At 40.1% G+C, this 19,906-nt stretch overlaps 1 protein-coding gene across 3 annotated transcripts in view; it reads right to left on the bottom strand.

The window, feature by feature from the left end:
- Positions 1-395: 395 nt before the first annotated feature.
- RASGEF1B (RasGEF domain family member 1B) overlaps positions 396-19,906 on the bottom strand; it is a 39,883-nt gene continuing 20,372 nt past the window's right edge. For 2 of the 3 annotated variants that reach the window (XM_074903839.1, XM_074903841.1), the window contains 11 exons: positions 17,973-18,110; positions 12,357-12,569; positions 12,184-12,258; positions 10,849-10,944; positions 10,123-10,225; positions 9,284-9,363; positions 7,907-8,002; positions 5,836-5,931; positions 4,426-4,549; positions 3,709-3,781; positions 396-1,537 (listed from right to left, as the gene is read on the bottom strand). In XM_074903839.1, coding sequence (XP_074759940.1) covers positions 1,474-1,537; positions 3,709-3,781; positions 4,426-4,549; positions 5,836-5,931; positions 7,907-8,002; positions 9,284-9,363; positions 10,123-10,225; positions 10,849-10,944; positions 12,184-12,258; positions 12,357-12,569; positions 17,973-18,110 — 1,158 coding nt within the window. In that variant the 3' untranslated portion in view covers positions 396-1,473. Of the gene's footprint in view, positions 2,532-3,708; positions 3,782-4,425; positions 4,550-5,835; positions 5,932-7,906; positions 8,003-9,283; positions 9,364-10,122; positions 10,226-10,848; positions 10,945-12,183; positions 12,259-12,356; positions 12,570-17,972; positions 18,111-19,906 lie in introns of all 3 variants that reach the window. The other variant, XM_074903840.1, reaches the window with a different exon arrangement.

Here is a 19,906-nt window from a genome sequence, read left to right as displayed (position 1 = left end):
AAGCTGGTCCACAAGACAACACACAGAGCCCGCACTCTGGATAGACTGCATAATGCTATTTCTCCTTTTATTTACAAAGGCTTTATTCTAACTGCATAAATAACAAATCCATTTCTAAACTGGGCTAGTAGTAAAACTGTATTATAGTGGAGGAGGAAGGACAGAAGTTATTTTTACAGGTAAACTAACCTTTGTTCATGTGCAGGTTTAGCTCCTGCCAGGATTGGAGAGCACGTTGCCGTTGCCCCTCCCCCACCCTCAGCCGGTCGGGCTGGAAGTTAGGCACAGACCCGGGCTAAAATAACAAGGAATTTAATACAACAGAGTGATAGAACAATCTGAACAACAACAGTAGCAATGATAATAACAATGAACAGCAATAACAGTGAACAAGACAAAAGACATACAGAGAAATACCGCTAGATGGTCAAGGAGCAAGCCCACCGCGTGTATAGCAAACCCCCAAGACCAGAAGCGAAAGTAAAAAGGCTCCGCCCCTGAACCTGACATCAGCATGGTATGAATAACCCGGCTGAAGATCCCTTCCCCCTCTCTCTCTGCTGGAAAAAAACTTGACTCTATCTTAGCTAAACCAGGACAGTTCAACCTGCTGACTTTCCCTAGAATGAAAAATGTAAAAAAGCAGGTTAATGAGGATAGCAAATATTGCATCATGGAAACTCATTTATGTACCTTATTTTCATATCATCCTACTTCCAGAAGATGTGGAAGAGGAATGCACAATTTTCTCCAGCTTTTTACATAAATTAAGTCCTGCCTATAAGCCTCAACAATGTGGTTAAGGATGTAGAGGGGAAGATGAGAAAGACCTCACCTGAAGAAAGCTGGGAGGTAAGTCTGTGAAGTGCAGAAGCACCTTCCTCCTTTCAAAGACAGCTTCTTTCTCCTTCACCCTAACTCAGTGAATGGGAGAGAAGGAGATGAATGCTCCACTGTCGGGGCTTGAGGGCCTGGGACTGGTGCTCATGGAATATGTAACTCTAGCTTCCAGCACCTTGTACGAGGAAACAGGCTATAGTCAGGGACAGCATCCCTGATGATGAAGCTACTTCAGCACGTTCTTAGAGAATTCAAAATTTAAATACCTGCCTGAAAAGGCATGAACAGAACATAAAAACGAACCTACCTTAAGAGATGCAGTGCAACAAATATATCTATTTATCCTTATTTATTTTCTTTTTTAAAAATAACAGTGGCAGGATAATTACAAGTACCTTTTTTTTTTGCCAAGTGATTTTGCATCCAGGGTGATCTACAGCTACAGTTTTGTTTTGTTTTGTTTTTTTTTCCTGTCAGGTTCTTCCTAGGATAAATAGAGAGACTAAGTATTCAGAGCTACTACACACTGTTCAGGTGTGTTACACAGTGAACTACTTCACAGTTATAAACATAATCCATAAAGCAAACACACAGGGAGACTGTTTTGTTCACAGCTGTAATTGAGAAGGAGCTTCATCTTTTTCTTTTTGGCATCTTGCTATTTTGGTCGAAGTGGATTGCGATCTGAATTGTTACCCTTTAAAAAGAAAAAAAAAGCAATTATAAAAATGACTTAATAAAAACATTCTTTCATATTTCAACACATTTTGTACACCAGCTTCTCAAAGATTATTCTAGAAAATTCAGCTTGTTCAACCTAATATAAGAAGAAGGTCAAGTATGGAAAATTAGAGTAACAAAACTGTACAGTAAAAATAAGAATGTCTGTAGCATGTAGCGGTTAGTTGTAAACAACTGAAAGAAAGAAAAAACCTCCCTAGAAGTTGTAAAATAGTCCAAGTAACATAGCTACTGTATTTTCATAGCAGGTGTGCTTTCTACCACAGCCTTGATTTTTATTACTTTATAATTTTTAAATAACTTAGAATAATGAGTTTGCCTACCAGCAGCCAACTCAAAAACATAATAGAAAAAGAAAAAAACCACAGCCACCATTACAGTGGTGGGGAGAAACTCTCCTCAGCAGCCAATTTGTTATGTCCAGTTCTTTCCCTTTTTAGCAATCCCAATTAGGCAAAGTTCCTGGTTATATTCAACTTATTAGGAATGGAAGTTCTTCAACGCAGACTTGGATTTCACTGAAAGGAATGGTGATTTTTTTCCCCCTCTGTAACGTACTATCAACTTTGCAGGGTCCTTGTGTCAGCAAGCTGCAGCAAAAGGAAGGGGAAAAATATTCCATCCAGGTGTGAAATGATTCATAGGTGGCATCTGAGCTCTTCAGAGGATTTTGTCAGTGTTGTCCTCAATCAGTATTTAAGCCTGAATCAGAGCTGAGTGGGCTGTGATTTTATCCCATCTGCCAGATGTGAGAAGCTGCTTGTTTTTTAGTTAACTTGTTTCATCTTTGCTGACACAGTATCACATCTGACTGCACGTTTTTCATCACTTTGAATGCCACTCAGCGTACAGAAAAATAAACCAAGCCATGCCCCTTGGTAATCCACATAACATAGCAATGCAGAAACAGCAGCCATCTTGTGCACTAGACTCTGCCCAGCAGTGCTGACCTAAAAGGAAGAGGGAAATAAGTAAAGACAATCATTAGAATGATCTAAATCTTATCAGACAGCTTCAGAGTGCCTAGGATAAGGATCTTGTGAAATTGAGGTCATGTTATCACAGATTTTCAAGTTTATAGTCTTTGTCTGTTCGTCTTGTCACGAACGTGGAGTGTCTGTGCATTGATGTGAGTAATTCTCCCTGTACACTGACATGAATAATTCTCCCTTTCTGTCCTTTCCTCAAAATAACTGGGATTAATCTGATGGAACTGTTACATCCTCAGGTGTATGGCTGTCTCTATGAGGTGCTGCAGAGTGTATCAGAAGAGTTGGGATGTTTTATCTATGGGTACCTCTACCTGTTAATGTACCAGCTGCCTGCAACAGTGACAAGAACACCTGACTAATGATCAGTTTCTTGGGACATTGGTAGCTTAAGACTAAAGTGGAGGTATGGGTTAGGAGTGAAAACACAGATTATTCATACATCTGTTCAATTCTGTGTCTCCATCTGCACACCTGATTAGTATTCTCTGCTGCCATGAATTCAACTTTGAAAAAAAAAACCAAACCCAAAGATGATTGGTGAGCTAAAACACTGCCATAATGGTTCATGTATCCTTCCACAATCAGTAAAATGAAAGAGTTGATGAGGCTATGTTCAACCAGCAACAGAACAAGAGCCCAAAAAAATATAGAATTTTGCTTAAATTTATTTTTTTCTAGCTTGGACTCTGAATTGTTCCCTGGTTTCAAGAGTGCATTTGCCCCAGAGTGATCTTTGTGCAAACCTTATCCCTGTCTGAAAGGCTAGGTGCATAAAGGGATGCAATTAGCTGCAGAATCGTCTGCTGGGAAACCAGAGTGCTCTGTATAGTACTTGTGAGGAAGTAGAGATTTCTTTGAAATTTAGAAGTATTTTTTCCTACACTGAATAATACAAGAAATTAAAGATACAAAATTACATATTCTAATTCCCATCCCCTAAGGGAGAGAAGGCTTGAGAGAGTTTAAGATAGACTGTTCTCTTTTTTTCCAAAAGTTTCAGGCTGAAGGGGGATTTACACTGATGTTGTGCCCAATCTGTTGAAACATGCGGCGGGCCATTTGGTTCTAACTGTTTGATGCTTGCTCTGTATCCCATTCTCTTTATTTATTGATGTGGGTAACCTCTGACACAAACCTTAGTGTCTTCCATCTGTCCTTTTCAATGTGATTCTCGGGACTTTCGCTCTCATAGGAAGCCAAGTAAAGTGCTGCAATCAGAAGCAAATGCAATATGTTAGGCCTCCTGGCATTTTAAAATTTGCTCTTCCTGGAAAGCAGACTGAAGTTAAATGAAGCAGGCTTGTATTACCCATCCCTCAGATCAGAGCTCCAGAATGCCATTAGGAAGTATAGCATTGCTTATAATTACATCCAGACAATACTAACAGTGCATGCGAACAAACACTACCCTGAGGGGGAAAAATACAACTAGTGAAAACTCATAAGCACAAGAGTGGAAGAAAACACAAAAAGAAAAAACTGACCCCAGGGACATGGTGCTTTGTAAGCAAGCAGTGAAGTCCCCATTTTCTTTCTCAAGCAGTATCCTTTAGGTTAAAGCATCCTGAAAGTCCACATAAATACACTTTAGATTATATTTACAGGGACCACATATCCAATAAATTTTTTCATTCCGTTTCAGAGAAAAGGATAATATCAATTCTCACAGACCATGTGCACATAAGAAAAATCTTATTTTCTCTCTCACTTATAAGGGAGAAGACTTTTTTACCTGACAGACAGAGATCTCTCAGGACAAAGACTTTAGTGTGAGGAAGCAACAATTTAACATGGAGAGAGACTAAGCTATAGCCAGTGACACCAGACCTGCAGGAAGTCCATAGCTCCTTACCGTCATCACTGAAGACTGGGACAGTGAGCAAGTACTGCAGAATCTTCCGATCCCTTTCAAAAGGACACTCCACTTGCTTCCACATCATAAATTCACTGACTTGTTTTGCCAATTCCCAAAATTTCTGTCAGAACAGAAAACAGAAGACATGCTATATATTAAACAGTACTATTGACCTTGAACATTTTTTAAAAAGAGAGAGATTTCTTGGTTTAAGTCTAAGTCCAAGGCTTGGATTCTCCCTGACTTTTAAGCTAGAAACAAATGTGGTCTGACTCAACAACACAGCTTCTAACTTTTGCATTTCTGGTCCAAACTGGCATGACTTCCCATTCCTCCACCCTGCTAAAGCTGTTGTTATTTATGAATATAAATCTAAATATAGATCATGATCTAGACTGTTTCTTTTCAAGGACCTGATAACACTCCTTAAAACCAACTTTTCACTTTGATAATGCTCATGCCTGTTTGTTTCACAGTGAAATATTTAGTAATTTTCACAGGAAGACTCCAGATGCTTAATACTGACATTTCAAAATCCAGCTGTTACATTTTAGTTAGTTAATCTGAAATGCTTTATTTTCTTAATGGAAATTTATGCCAAAAATAAACACAGTATGTTTATGTCAGTCATTGACAAACACTTTCAATTAAAGTTTAACATGCCTCTCAAGTGCACGTGGATTCCTTGGTCATCGCATCACATCACATCACATCACATCACATCACATCACATCACATCACATCACATCACGATTCCAGATCATCACACAGTCTAGCTTTAGAACCGGTTTAATTCAGGCCTATGACTACAAGTGAAATGTACTGTGATTTTGTGCTAGTGACCCAGGCTTCTTGAAAGCTGAAAGCATCAGAAAACAAATGACTGGGTAATCCACACTGTCAGATAACAAGTGTGAAATGAGAAGCAGAACTACTGAAAGACAAGGGACACAAAACTTCTTCACTTCTGCTCTATCATGTTTCTTCAGAGACAATCTCTGACTTACATGTACAAAAATCCTGCATATATATCTTGACAAAGAATGAACTCACCTTTTACATATGGAATACAAAAAGAAGGTCTAAAATACTAATTTGAATGATTTTGACATTAAGTATAATAAACCTGTGAGTTGAAATGTTTAGATGAATTTGAGCACTGGGAAAAAGTTCTAACTTTTTCCCCACTAAAACACTGTGAATATTGAAAGAGTTTCTATAAACATTCCATCTTCAATAAAACTGCTTTTTCCTGGCTACCTCCCAGCTCCTGTGAGAGGTAATAGATACACTCAAACTCCAGTCTAATTTTGCTCTCCCAACATCCAGTGGAAGCTGAGAAGTAATCTGCTTCAGTTTTCTGTTAAAGGGGCTGACCCTGTATCAATATCTTGGTGTTCTACTTACTTCAAAATTGACATGGCCATTTGGAAGACGATTGGCACAACCCTCATTGAGGAAGTAAATATCTTTGATCAAGAGGCTGAAGAAAGGTATTACGATCTAAAGAAAGAACAACATTATTCTCAGTCTGGTCCTGAATTGAAACGTAATGCTTTAAAGAGAAAAATCTAAGGAAGTTAGGTCGTATAGAAGGTAAGAAAAACATCAAAGTACTAAGACCTCTCTTTCACCACACAAAATTTTTGCATACACTACATTTTAAAAAATATTACATTTTTCTATAAAGAAAGTCCTCCCTTGGATGGTAAGCTAATCCTGATAGTTTTATTTCCAGCTTTGTGACAAACTGCTTCCATTACCTTGAACCCTTCTTGGCATGTAGCTCCCTCAAGGTCACAATTAAAGTACCTGTTTGCACTCCACTGCTTGTTAACCATGGCTATACAGCATGTTTAGAACAACAGTATGCCTAACTCATTTCATTTCTATGTCATATCCCTTGCTTTCACTTTCTTGTTCTTCCTTGCAGATTCCAGAAGAATAGAGCTCAGAGGTGGCTACTTCTTACATGTAATTCCTGCAGCGTATCTCTTAGTTAGGCTCTCCCTCTTGACAGGGACTTGACTGGTAAATGAGGAGAGATGCACATTAAAGCTAGGAGCACAAATGGCTTTCGAGCTACAGCTCCCTGAGCGCATGCAAGAAACTGAACCTTGGCACTGACTGGCTCAAAATGAAGCATTTCCTGCCAACTGAGCAAATCAAAGTATTTTTCTTTGGTGGTGCAGGAACATTCTTACATTCTTAAAATGACTGCATTTTAATTTGCATCCTTTCAAAATTTTCACAGCTGCACATCCTTGTTGCAACTGGGGCTAAAACAAATACCACTTATCGCTGCTTCCCTGGGAGACTTTGCTGCACCATTTCAATATCTGTAAGTTCTCTCTTTGAAGTCTTAAAACTCACTTTTCTCTGAAAAGTAGTAAGCATCTTACATTTAAAACTCTGGTACTCTGAATGATATGTGAACTTAGGACTCAGAAAAAAACCTTAGTGAAAAATGTGACCTTAGGACTCAGAGGAAAATCCCTGGTTTTATTTACACCTGTATAGCAACAATATAGACCACCAGACTGCACATGGATTTGCTTTATCCTGCCTGGTATTTTATGAGCACCAAGATCAGGTTTATTAAACACAGCATGAAGTCCTAATATTATAAGCAACTGCTTCTAGGTGAGGAGCAGCTAGGAAGCCATCTGGCTCCTTTCCACAAGAACTACAACTGAGATTCAGCATTAATGTGTGACCAAATCCAGTTTATTTCTCAAAAGCTAATCTCTTTTAAAAGAGTGCAGAAAGATGCCACCTCTATTAACGCATAGCTCACAGCCATTCTTGAATCTCGAAGATGGATTTTAACCACTGCATTACACAAACATCTGACTCATCTCACGATTTCCACTAAAAAACCTCCAGAGTATATTTAAAGCTCAACTCAAGCCTGTACACAGGAAGGGGACTCCACAGAATCTAGACAGCAGCTCTCTAGATTTTTTTAGAGTACCTTTTCTGATTAAATTTTAAATCTTTTCCACCCTAACCATAAACCACTTAAAACTGAGCATAAGTAGCAGCTATGAACAAATTACTAGCAACCTTGTTTCATTTGTTAGCCTTTCCATCTGTATTATTAGTTTGTAAGATAAAGTTCTGTCAAAAAAGAAATGACCTGAGGCAATGTACTTTTTTTTTTTTTTTTAAATAATCAAAGCAATCACTTACTATTTGCAGCTTTCAGTCAGCACCAAACTGAACTGGCAGCCCTAAGATGGTATTTTTCCTTGAGCCACCTGGTTTCCACAAATACTCCACTTACTTTCTTGGTAGCTTATAGGTAATTATTAGACGTTTCCAGTAAAGAGGGATTCAGTTTTGAGGATTTTTGTTCTTTTCAAAAGCCCACTAGGGGTAGAGTTGCTGAGAATCAGAATCCCAGGACAAAAGCTCACCACGCAATTTAACAAACACATTTCATTTTTGCCCACTACCAAATCAATTGTAAACATACCTTCTCTCTATTGCTATGAGCTGTCAAGGACCTTTGAGCGGCTCCACGCAGAGCAGTTCGGTAATTATAGAAATTGCTAGAAGGGTCCATCTGATGCTACAAGGCACGAAAAAATGTAAATAATGATCCAGTGTCATCACCACACACAATTCTTTTCACTTGAGCAACTATTTTTAAAAGCAAGAGGTCTGCTGAACAACACCACAAATACAGACTTTTAGAGGACTGCAGTATCTTTTTATCTGTTCACTTGATCAGAAGGGAACCTTGTTTTAAAAAATGTTCACTGAGCACAACAAGGGATCCAATACAAGTCAGGGGCAGGAAAGCAAAGACAGGCTTCCTGGACCTTCTTTCTCTCTCCACAAAGAAAGTAGCTCAGCTTTAATTCAAAAGCCAAAATCACAAAACTAAGACAACAATGGGTCTGGGCACTAATATTCTGTTTTTCCTAGTATGCAGGTTTCTTAGAGTTGATTCAGTTGCAATGTCAAAGTAAGATCAGAGACCTAAAGCTGTTAGTGGCCTCGTTGCTCCAAGACTGACTGCTACACCTCAATGACTAGGATGACTGCATGGCTTGCAAAGCACGTCCTTAACCAGCAAAGTCCAGCCTGTGTAATAAGGTTGAATGAAATAGGGCTGTAATCTTAAGAGCAACTTCCTGAGCTGTGCAGCTACCCTTGACCCAAGGAAGGCTATTTCCCACCCAGGGGTGGGGGAAGGAAGTGAGATGGCTACAGCCATCCAGTTTTAATCTATTGTCAAAAGACAAGTCAAATCTCCTGATGATATTAAGAAACATTTCATGCCTGTGCCAGGTACAAAATGTTACATTTTCTTTATCTTATTAATAAATAACCTGAATTAACAAATCACCAGTTACAGCAGGATAATTAACTTGGTAAATAATCTGTTGGGTAAATCACAGACTCAGACACTGCTGCACCCATCTGATCTTTGACAAAGGTCTTCATTACCTGAAGGTAGCTGGCAACCAACTAGTTCATGACAAATTTCTCTGAAAGGGCAAGGCAGCCACCTTACAGCTCAACTTGATTTTCAAAGGCAGAACAGATTAGGTCAATCCACACCATCCTCCTCAAATACATCTCCCTTTTAAGATGTTACCTATATTTTTATTATTTTTTTTTTTAAATAATTCTTAGTATCTTGGTTTGGGAATTAATCACTTCAATTTTGTTCTTCCAAATCAAAAGAGCACAAGTCGGCTGAACAATTCTTATTATATCTTCTATAATTTCCATTAAGAACATAAAATACTAAATTAAACATGTAATAATGAAGTCAAACTTGGATTTTAGAGCAGTTAAAATGCTATTAACAGCCCCATGTCCAAATACTGGCAAAACTTACCTCAAGAATATCAAACTTGGCTGTCTTTACTTTTGCCCAAGTTTTCTTTAACCGAGACACAGGACTCATGTTCATGCCAGCTTAAGATAAGAGAAAGAACTTGTAGGAATATTAAAAAAAGAAACCAAACATCTTTCAAGTAGCTTAGGCTAGTAGTATTTCTAAAGCAAAGGAACTATTAACAATAACAATTATTTTCAACAGGGCTACTCAGAAATCAAATTCATCATTTTCTTGAAATTTCAAAGTTAAAAACAACTTTGAAAACAAAATCAACATCTCTTACACAATGAAAGTTCTAATAAAATTCTATGACATTATTTAATGTGGTTTTGATATAACATGAATATACAGTAGAAAAGCACAAACGAGTTCTCAACACCATCTCTTATGTCTTTCATTGAAAACTACCATACCTATGAAGTTTTCACATTTCAAATAAAAAAAAATATTCCCAATATTTTCCTATTAGATATAAAAAAGTGTGGAATTTTTAAACCACTACAATATATGTGGTGTGATAGAAATGATGGAAGACATCAATCCTCCATCTTAAAAGAAGAGTTTCTATTCCAATTTAGCACTAAAGTTGGTTTCAAAAGCGTGGATTTAGATCTTTGAAGAGTTGTAATGAAAACTTCGTTTTTCTGTAACTTACATGATGGCAGTAAATAATTCCTTACACACATCGCACTACAATAATGTTAAGCAATTCTCCACCACTTCCCTTCCCAACTTCATACTGCTGAGCATGCTAAGCTGCAGACTTTTGTGTGAAGCACTGCGCTTCCTTTATCTGGATTCAAACAAGGACAAAACATCTCAGGACACATACTTACAAATAACAGCCATTAAGGAGTTAAAGTTGCCAATGTTAAAACATTCCCATGCCACATCAATGAAATATTCTATCACTCTTGCTCTCTGCTTCTTCTTCACAGGCTGCAAGAGATGCCATTGGAGTGTTACACTCTGCAGGAAACAGAGCATTCTGACCCATCCCCAAAAGAAAGAACACCCTTGTTCCTCTTTTCCACATATACCACAACTTATGTATATGTACCACATATACCACAACTATGCTTAACATGTAGAGGAAGCCACACTGTTGTGTTCAGAAGCCTTCAGGACAACAAACACAACCCAGATACCAGGCAGATAGAGAGCAAGGACAACAGGCAAAGAACTCTGCCAAGAAGAAGGGTATGAAGAACAGTAGAGCAGAGAAGGAGGTCAGCAGAGAGGAGAGAAAAGATGCCTCCGTTCACAAGGGGTATTCACAGGAGAGAAGGGCAGGCCAGACACGCTCCTGTGCTAAGAAGGGCTAACCTAGCACATCACCACTTTGTCAGATGAACAAGGCTGAGGTATGAGTTTAATGCCAAAAACATGGAACTTACTTCCTCTTCAGCACTGTACTGACTTCATCCACATGGGAAAAAGTACTGAGCTGAGAGAATGAAAAGTATAAGGGCACACTGAAAGGGCACCACACCTGAAAAGGCTTCATAGGTTTAGATAACTAGATTAGACTAAACCTTTTAGCAGAAAAAGACTTTGCTTACCATACAGATTTCTGTTGCAACCAAGTAACTGAGCCTGTTAAACCATTCCACATAGGCTTCCAGATTCCGGGTCTTCTTTTGATCTCTGTAGCAGCTCTGCAGACAGAAGAAAAATAGCAACTTCTAGTGTAATCTTCATCTTTTTCCTGAGAGAGATCTTTTGGCTTTCCACCTCGTCACCCCCAAACACCACGAAGTAACCAGGAATAACTCAATTACCCAAAGTGACAAAAAGCCTAAGAGGGAAAGCAGCAGTGATAATATCCAAGCATGTATAACTTCTTCCTGAGCCGTTGGCTCAGTAAAGCACTCCAGTAGGCATGCAGAATCCATTGCCTGCTGTAAATCCTACCAGGACTTATGATAGACTTATGCAAACAATCAAAGCTAAGTATCTGCTAAAGCCTCCTTGAATATGAGCACTGTGTCTGTCCTCACTCCTTTCCCTTTAATACAGTGGAGACAACATTATGCTCTCTGCAAGTGCAGAAGGAAAAGAGGCCAGCTCACTCCACCGGCACATTATGTTCAGATTTCCCTTTCCTAATCAGTGTTATTTGTTCTGTAGTGTCTTGGAATGATTCCCACACCACGTCTCAGGACTGCTCCAAAAGGGGTAGACTGCAGTTTTAGTGATCTCGACATACAAAATCATTTTCAGAGACTGTCTGACTGAATATCAAATGGTAAACTTGAGTCATTCTATTATGTTTGTCAGTTTTAGGAGGACAGTAATTCAAGTTTTAACTGCCTGGCTTTGGCACAGTTTATTTACAGAGCATAAGTCATCTTGAAAGCTGCACTCAAGGAGATGACAACTCTAGCATGGTTAGCTAAAATCACTGCGTCCTTTCCCTTCATCTCAGATGGATCTAGAGCTCACAGCCCCCCTTCTTGTGATGTGTGCTCTACCTGCAAATTGTCCCACTTGCCAATTTGCTGCAAGAGTGCAGTTTACTAAAAGGAAGAACAGATGTTGAGAATGAGTAACGCAAAAGCCAAAGTTAAACTCAGCTTTTTCCAAATGTAGACCGCATAGGTGGCCTGCAGAAACCATTCACAGGATCAAGTTCTCACTTAGCTTAAATCAGAAAAAAAGCAAATGTGTTAATTCAAGTCAACTTGTTGGCTGAGTTCTAGAGCGCCAGGAGTTGTCCTCCAGGAAGAAAAAGCATCAACAAAAATTCTAAAAGGAATACTAAAGCACTTTCACTATAAAGCTCGTTTCTGCTTGTTCTCATTTACTGATGGACCTTGCTTCCAGCTCATGGGGCACCTGAGCTCCAGGATGATAAATACCACATTTCAGAGCTGCTCCAGATCTGCTCCAATTACCTTGTCATTATCCAAAGGATTCTTTTGCACAAATGCCTGGACAAATTCTTCTGGTCCAATATAATTGAGTCTCTCCTAAACAAAGCACACAAGCAGCCAAGTCATATGATATGTTAACCTGCATTTCAAAAAGAGGGGAAGGATGAAATCATAGTTGAAGGATGACAACTTACAAGCTCTATGTGTGTCAGCTGCTGAGCTAACACGTAGGGATCATTGCAGACTGTGATTATGTCCCTCTGGATGGACTGGGGCTTGGTCTTTAGAACTGTGAGGCGATCTGTGGACATGGCACTAATTTTTGCAAGTACTTCCTCATATTGGCTAACAGTGGTGAGCTTCCGAATGAGGTTCTGGAGGAGCTGCTGTACGTTCTTCCGATACATCTGTCACGACAAGAAACAATCCGGAGACATTTTCAAAATGTGCAAAGGTAGTATTAAAGTCTGCATAACACCAAAACAGATTGATTCTGATACCTGTATTTGTTGCCACCTTAAGATACGTTCCACTATGTGAGTTTCTAATATTAGCATTTCATCAGACCAAAAGGAATCCAGCCAGGAATTTAAACACTGATTGTCTCACAGATTCAATAGTGACCTGGTTAGCTCAAGGAAAAGCAGAAAAGACACGCACAATCTACTGCATGAAAAGTACCAACAATCACCAGACAAAATACAAGAAATGAAAATACTCCATCTTCTCCTGCTTAAGACCACAGGAAAAACGATATATGATCATTCAATGATGAAAAAAGGATCTGGAGTAAATCAAGACCAATTTCATTGAAGTCAGAATTAAAACTTGCAGTAAATATGAGAAAAAGGAGAAGATAATAAAAACATCCCTCTTTCACCTTGCAGGCCTTTCCATGTGGCAGTTTAAGTTAACAGGAGGGACAAATTTAAGTAGGAGCAGGACTCGATTCTTAAGTAGATAGATCTGTGTAACTGAGATCGTTAGGTGCCTCATGAACCCTAAGGTGGTTATCATTCCAAATTCCAGATACCATCCTAAAGCCATTAAAATTAAGTGGATGAAAAAAGGAGCATCCAAAACCTACTGGCAGCACAAGTACAGTGTGATTGTCCAAGGCAGGAATATTTCCCATATTCTAATGAAATTCTCATTCCCCACAAAGCTGCCATTTATATGGATTTTCAAATTTACTCAAATACAACAGCACTATCCTGGGTCAGATTTATTCTTGAAGTCAGTTATGTTCAAACAAGGCTGGATTTGTCTTGTTACTTGGTAAATAATTGCTTTCTGTAGATGTATTTTGATTTTCTACACACAGCATAATTTTTCACCAGGGTTCACCAGGGTGGGTGGGGAAAGCACAAGGGGATCTATATTTTCCTCAGGAAGACACAGAAGTATTGCTTCAAGTGCTGCGCTTCCATCAACAGGCGTTAGGTGACACACACACAGACCTGCTTCACTGACCCACTCCCTTCCAAATTCTTTGAAATTTCATGTAAGAGATCTTTATGAAGCATTTTCTTGCCCAGCTGGTACTCAACTGAGAATGAAAAAAAAAATCTAAAATACTCAGGATGAATTTTGGCTACTGATAGAAATAATGTAATAGCCAGTGGGTTAAGCTTCAAAGCAAAAAAACCAAACCTTGCCTTAATTTGTGGTTCATGTCAACCCAGAACTGACAATCAGGGAGAAAAGGCAAACTGGCACAGATACCCTCCAAACCAGAAGAAGAAATCAGAGTAGTTAGCCCACATCTGGACTAACAGCAGTTCAACATAACAAACATCCCTCTGGTCCATGATGAGGCAAAACAATCTTGGCACAAAGGCAGAAGGAAATGTCAGTTTCCTCTCACACCTCACAGATGTATCTGAGCCCACAAAACCAACATCCCTCTGCTTTTTTGAGCTTCAGCCTCCTCTTGAGCAAATGTGCAGTGACCTCGCAGCACTTTTGTGAGGATAAGTATGTACTGCACTTTGCACGTATAACAGGTATTTTCTGCTGGACCATTACTTAATCTCAGGCATTTTTAAAATTCCACATATATATATAGATACAGATATTTAACAACATACCAATGAACTCACTGAGTATGTCTTTTAGATACTAATTCGACTGTAGTATGGCTCCCAGTCAGCCTAAACATATGGTGTTCCTCTAAATTAGGTTTACCCTTTCCACCTATTTGTCCCACAGTCTTATTTTGTTATTGTATATTCAAACTGACAATGCTGATATTTATTTATATTTTAAAATCTCTGAGGATTGGACAGCATCGGAGAAAGTGATGGGACACTTCACCTCAAGGTCACACCTTTGTGTCTGTCCCATATGGATAGTGATTGGAAGTACCATTACTACCTGCTAGAGATGGAATACCATAAGTTAAATGAATTTCCACAGTCAAACTCACTATATGATATCATGGTGGGGGAAAAAAAAAAAAAAAAAAAAGAGAGATCAGTGCAATGATGTTGGGCTGCACATGAAAAAGAGATCAGGCTATGGGATGTGGCTTTGGTCTGACTGCATACAGTCATCAAGTGTTTCACAGAAAAAGCCACTGCTTAACGTTTATATGGAACTAATCAGGAAATGGGAGGCAATGACTGATGGGAAAGGTTTCAAAAGATATACCTTGAAACAAAGGTCAGTTAAGTGGTAAAAGCGACCAGAACAATCTAGAAATATCTCATGAGCATGACGACCTCTCAGGACACAGAGGGAAAAAGTGGAAGGAATGGAATTAAACTGAGGGAGAAGAGGCAAAAAAATAAACTCACTAAGGTTTTTCCAAAGAGGATTTTTTTATGGAGTGATATGTTAGCATGGTGAATACTTTTAGTTGGACTCCTACTGATAGCTCTTAACAGTAGTAGAGCACAGTAATTCGGAAAGTGGATTAAGAAGCTACAAGTAAGAGAGCTGTAGTGAACAGGAAAAGGAAACATTGCCTTTTTTTGTATCCTTCAAGGTGATGACTCACACAAATCCAAACAATCTGTAGAAAGGCAAGGTCAAAAAAGTTGCCATTTACTGTTCCAAGCAGTTCACAGTAATGCAAGTCAATTTACTGCAGTGCTTGCTTTCCCTTTCTCTTTCTAAAGGAAGCCTCAAAGTCAAAAAAAGCTCAAAGCTAGAGCTAGAAAAGATCTATAGCTTGCTGCCAGAGTAAGATTGCTCCCTAGTACTCATTTTCTAGCAATTTGTACATTTGCCTGTGGAATGCCTGGGAAACAGCGGACATGTTATGAGTGATCCAGACTGAGTGGCATCACTGTAATCAGGCTGTAGCTGTTGGGAAGAACACCGGCAAGGCCAAGAGGATGAGAAACTGCGTGAGTAGCAAAGAAATAAGGATGCTGGACTGTGGGAAATAAAATGTTTGCCTAACAGAAGAACTACGTGTGAACACCATAACGGGACCAACCATAGAGGGCGTGAAGGCTTGTGGACAGTGGTATAGAACCAATCCTAGTTTGTTTGCTTTCATGTGATTGCTCTTCGATAGTATGTGGGATGCTTTGTACTTGATAAGGTACCTTCGACAGTTTAAGGTGTGCTGTATTACAGAGTCGAGCTGCCATACACTTTATTTTACCTGCCCAGGGGCATGGATGTAAAGATTTTGATGGGATGTGTTGTTTTAATCTATCCGACCACAGTCAATTAATGCAAAACCAATTACAATGGATGAAGCAACGTTTACAAAAAACACAAGTGGTTGTCAATCCTTGAGACAAATGGTTACAATCTGGTTTTGGTCTGTCCCTATGGCTACAAGGTCTGTTACAAGAAGGATTGCGGTGATTAGGAATAGTACTATTGATTGTAGTAATTATTAAAATAGCATATAGTTGTATAATGACAAATATTAGTAAATTTATGCTTGTGCAGCCTGCACAAAAAGAAAAAGGGGGAATTGTTGGAGAACGGCTTGCAGAGAGCAAGGCCATGGGTCTCTGCAGAAGCTGATTGCAGCCATCTGAGGTAAACAAAGGAATAAACCCAGGGTACAGTTATGCCAAACAACAGACTGTTATGTTAACAAAGAGAGAAACTGAGGTACACAATGGCCTTGATGGTAAAAACAACCTTGGGAAAGGAGGCAGGCCAGAAGAGGGAAGATGTTGTGACATGTCTGAGATGCCACAGGGGGCTGGGATATTATAATGTAGCTTTTTACATGTATCCAATAGATTTGTGAGTAGTATGCATGATTATTGTAGAGTGCTTATATAAGGTGTGATTTCTGTCAATAAAGTTGAAGCTTGCTCTATCATTCACATTGAATCGGCTGCTTGCTTCCTCCGCCCGCCGCATTTGCCTTCCCCTCAATAGATAATTTCACTGTTCAAACTCTCTGCATGGCCAGAAACTTCACTGTAGAAAACCCTTCCCTGTTGCTATGTCACTCTTGTATCCACCAACTCAACTGCCCCTAGGCTAAACAGCTCGCTCTCTTTTTATCCCAGTGGGTATTTTTCAATTAGGTGTGAGTCCTCAAGCTTATTCCTTTTCCTTGATCTGAACTTCAGTTCCCTATCTTCCTATTAAGAGTACGCAGAAACAAAGCAACGGTGCAGGAGCACTGTACAGGGAAAAATTCCTTCTGGCACCCCCACAGTGAAGGCAAACCTACTGCCTCTCCACAGTCCAAAGCCTCCTGTAGCTATCTTGCAGCAGTTCTAAGCTTGCTCATCAAATTTGGTATCATTTTCATTTGTATTTTATACTGCATCTCACTCTCTTGTCCCATCTTCTTTTGTCCCTCCCCCCTCCCCATTTTCACAACATTACAATGTATTTTAGCTTCAAAATTCGGCTTAGGTTTGTTCTTTTCCAGCCTTGTTTAGTCTTCTCTCTAGATCTTTCCAGGCCTTTAGTGGCATTTGCAAATCCTCCTGGTAAAGCTTACCTAAATGCTTGTTAACATGCCATTTGCATAAGGTACATAAGGAATACCAGCCCCTGAGGAATGTTAGAAACCCAATGCCATTTAGCAATTCCTCTTTGTGTTTATAGCATTTCCAAATGACACTCCAGTGCCTTTTGTAATCTTAGTATTATGCCAGCTACACATGACCTGCTTACAGTTAACTGCCTTTCCACTAAGTGAATATAAGTTTTGGCTTTTGGCTGAGTTTATTTCAGTACTTAAAACACAACCATCAGTTAAGCATCAAAATATTTCATAATACCTCTGTGAAACTTTACTTCCATCTCAGAAATAGGACTTAGAAAAAGGTCAGGTGATTTCCTTGTGTGCTCTATCCAGAGGAATGAATATGACAGACTTCCTCTCAGCCCATATCTGATGCTTTAAGTTCAAGACAATTAATCCCTTCCTGGTCCAGTTTTCTTTAGAAATTTTTTCCCAAACCTGCTATAACTCTTCCACTGACTTACAGGTCACAGGCCCAATGCCAACACACTTTACTCACACAAATCAAGGAAATTATGAACATCAGTAGGGATTTCTCAGATATGCAAGGCTTCCAAGCAGAATCACTAAAATGAAAAATACTACCAGCCACTAAGTTGTGTCTGTCTGCACAATACGCAATTTTATTATGGGTTTAGGGATGGAGTGAACTTTACCTGTGCTTTGAAAAGGATCTGCTTATGCTGTGTGGTTTCCTCCTAGGCCTAGGTACCAGGCAGAACTTCTTGCTAACCAGCACTTTCATAATAAGTTAGCTTAGCCACCCAGAACCATACAACAACAAACCTACAATATCAGAGTATTAAAGGAATGCCTTTTTACCCAATAACTTTGTGCACAGACAACTTACCTCATCACCACTGGCTATTCTTTGTGCCAACTCTTTTACGTTCCTCATCATTCTTTCATCTCGGAAATCATAAGGAAATGTCTCTGTCCATTCAGTCAACAACTGTAGGATTTTGGGTGCAATTTTTTGTATCTGATTCTATTGGAAAACAGTAAGCAGGAATGTTAGAACAGTACAGCATATATCTAACCCAAAGGAAATAGAATTCCCTTCTGTAGGATACCGTGGAGCATAAGGGTATGAAGGTCACTTAAATTTTTAAGCTTAACTTAATTCAGCATTGAATTACAGGCCAGAGCCAATACCCAATGAAGCCAAGGAAGAGATTCTCACTGGCTTAACTGACATGGTGTCCTGGTTCAGCTAGGATAGGGTTAGGTTTCCCTAGCAGAGAGAGAGGGTGAAGGGATCTCCAGCTGGGTTATTCATACCATGCTGGCGTCAGGTCCAGGGGCGGAACCTTTTTACCTTGCTCTTTGGTGGGCTCGGTGGCGGGAATCTTTTTCCGTGACCATTTAGCGGTATTTCTCTGTATATCATTTGTCTTGTTCATTGTTATTGCTGTTTATTGTTGTTATCATTGCTACTGTTGTTGTTCAGATTGTTCTATCACTCTGTTGTATTAAATTTCTTCTTATTTCAGCCTGGGGTCTGTGCTTAACTTCCAGCACGACTGGCTGCAGGTGGGGGAGGGGCAACGGCAGCATGCTCTCCGGTCTCGGCAGGGCTTAAACCTGCACAGCTTTTAATTGGCACACCAACGTGGGGCATGAAATAAGAACAAAAAGGGACAGACCCTGACCAGAGTGTGATAGAGCAATCTGTTGGGTGTAATTTTGCTGTTTGTATTTGATAAGAAAATGTTTGCAATGCTGGCCCACTTGTTTGCGTGGTGGGGCTGGATTACTCCCTATATCCAGTGTATGAACCCAGTGGTGGCATTTGTTATTGGTGGAAAATGTATAAAGGGTCTTACGTTGTTAAATGGGCTATTGAATGCTTATAATGCCTTTGTATTACTGGGGGGGGGGGGGGGGGGGGGGGCGGGCCGGTGCTTGTTTGCCGTTTGGGCTTTTGTTAGGGGTCTCACCCCCTCTATGGGTGAGCCAGGGGAAGAGATCCTCTCGGTTTTGGGGAGTTTCAATTATTCTTGGAGCCTGCAGACCCCTGTGATTGTGACACAGTGCCTTCTGAATTCCTGCCTGATTTCGGTTTTGGCGATATGGTATTTCTCTAACAGTAGCAGTGCCCGGAAACCTGCCCTGAGGTCAGATAATAGTGAGTAGCAAGGGGTGTGGGAAAAGATGGGCAAAGGCCTGAGTCGGTGGGCACCCCCAATGCTTTGGAACTTCACTCCTGAGCAAATGCAGAGCCCTGAGAAGCTGATGGAGTGCTCAGAAAGGGTGTGCTACCAAACTGGCAAAACCCAGGAGACACAAATCGCTGCAATGTGTTGTGGACTTGCCCATGCCTACCGTGTCCTCTTTAATACCACCCGCTGCCCTCAAATGGAAGAAAAGGCCACACAAACAATAACTGAACTGGGGGCACAGGCAGAGCCAGTCTCAGTTGCCTCCAGCAGCACACAGACTGAGCCAGAGAGCCAGCCAGTGCCAGTGTCAGTCGCCCCGATACAGAAAACAAAATATACCAGAAAGTCATTTCACAGAGTGAGGGATGAGGATGAGCCAGGCCCATCAGGGGAACAAAAGGAAGGACCAGAGGTGATCGTCCAATCTCTGTCCCCGACTGAGCTGCGAGATATGCGGAGAGATTTCGGCCGCCTGGGAGGCGAGCAGATTTGCTCCTGGCTGCTCCGATGCTGGGACAATGGAGCCAGTGCTTTTGAAATGGAGGGGAGAGAGGCCAGGCAGCTGGGATCTTTGGCCAAGGATGCTGGCATTGATAGGGAAATAGGGAAGCAGACGCAAACC

This window comes from Athene noctua, chromosome 4 (genome assembly GCF_965140245.1).
Source record: "Athene noctua chromosome 4, bAthNoc1.hap1.1, whole genome shotgun sequence".
NCBI lineage: Eukaryota > Metazoa > Chordata > Aves > Strigiformes > Strigidae > Athene > Athene noctua.
The sequence above is the reverse complement of the archived record's forward strand: the minus strand, read 5'-3'. Positions and strand labels throughout refer to the sequence as shown.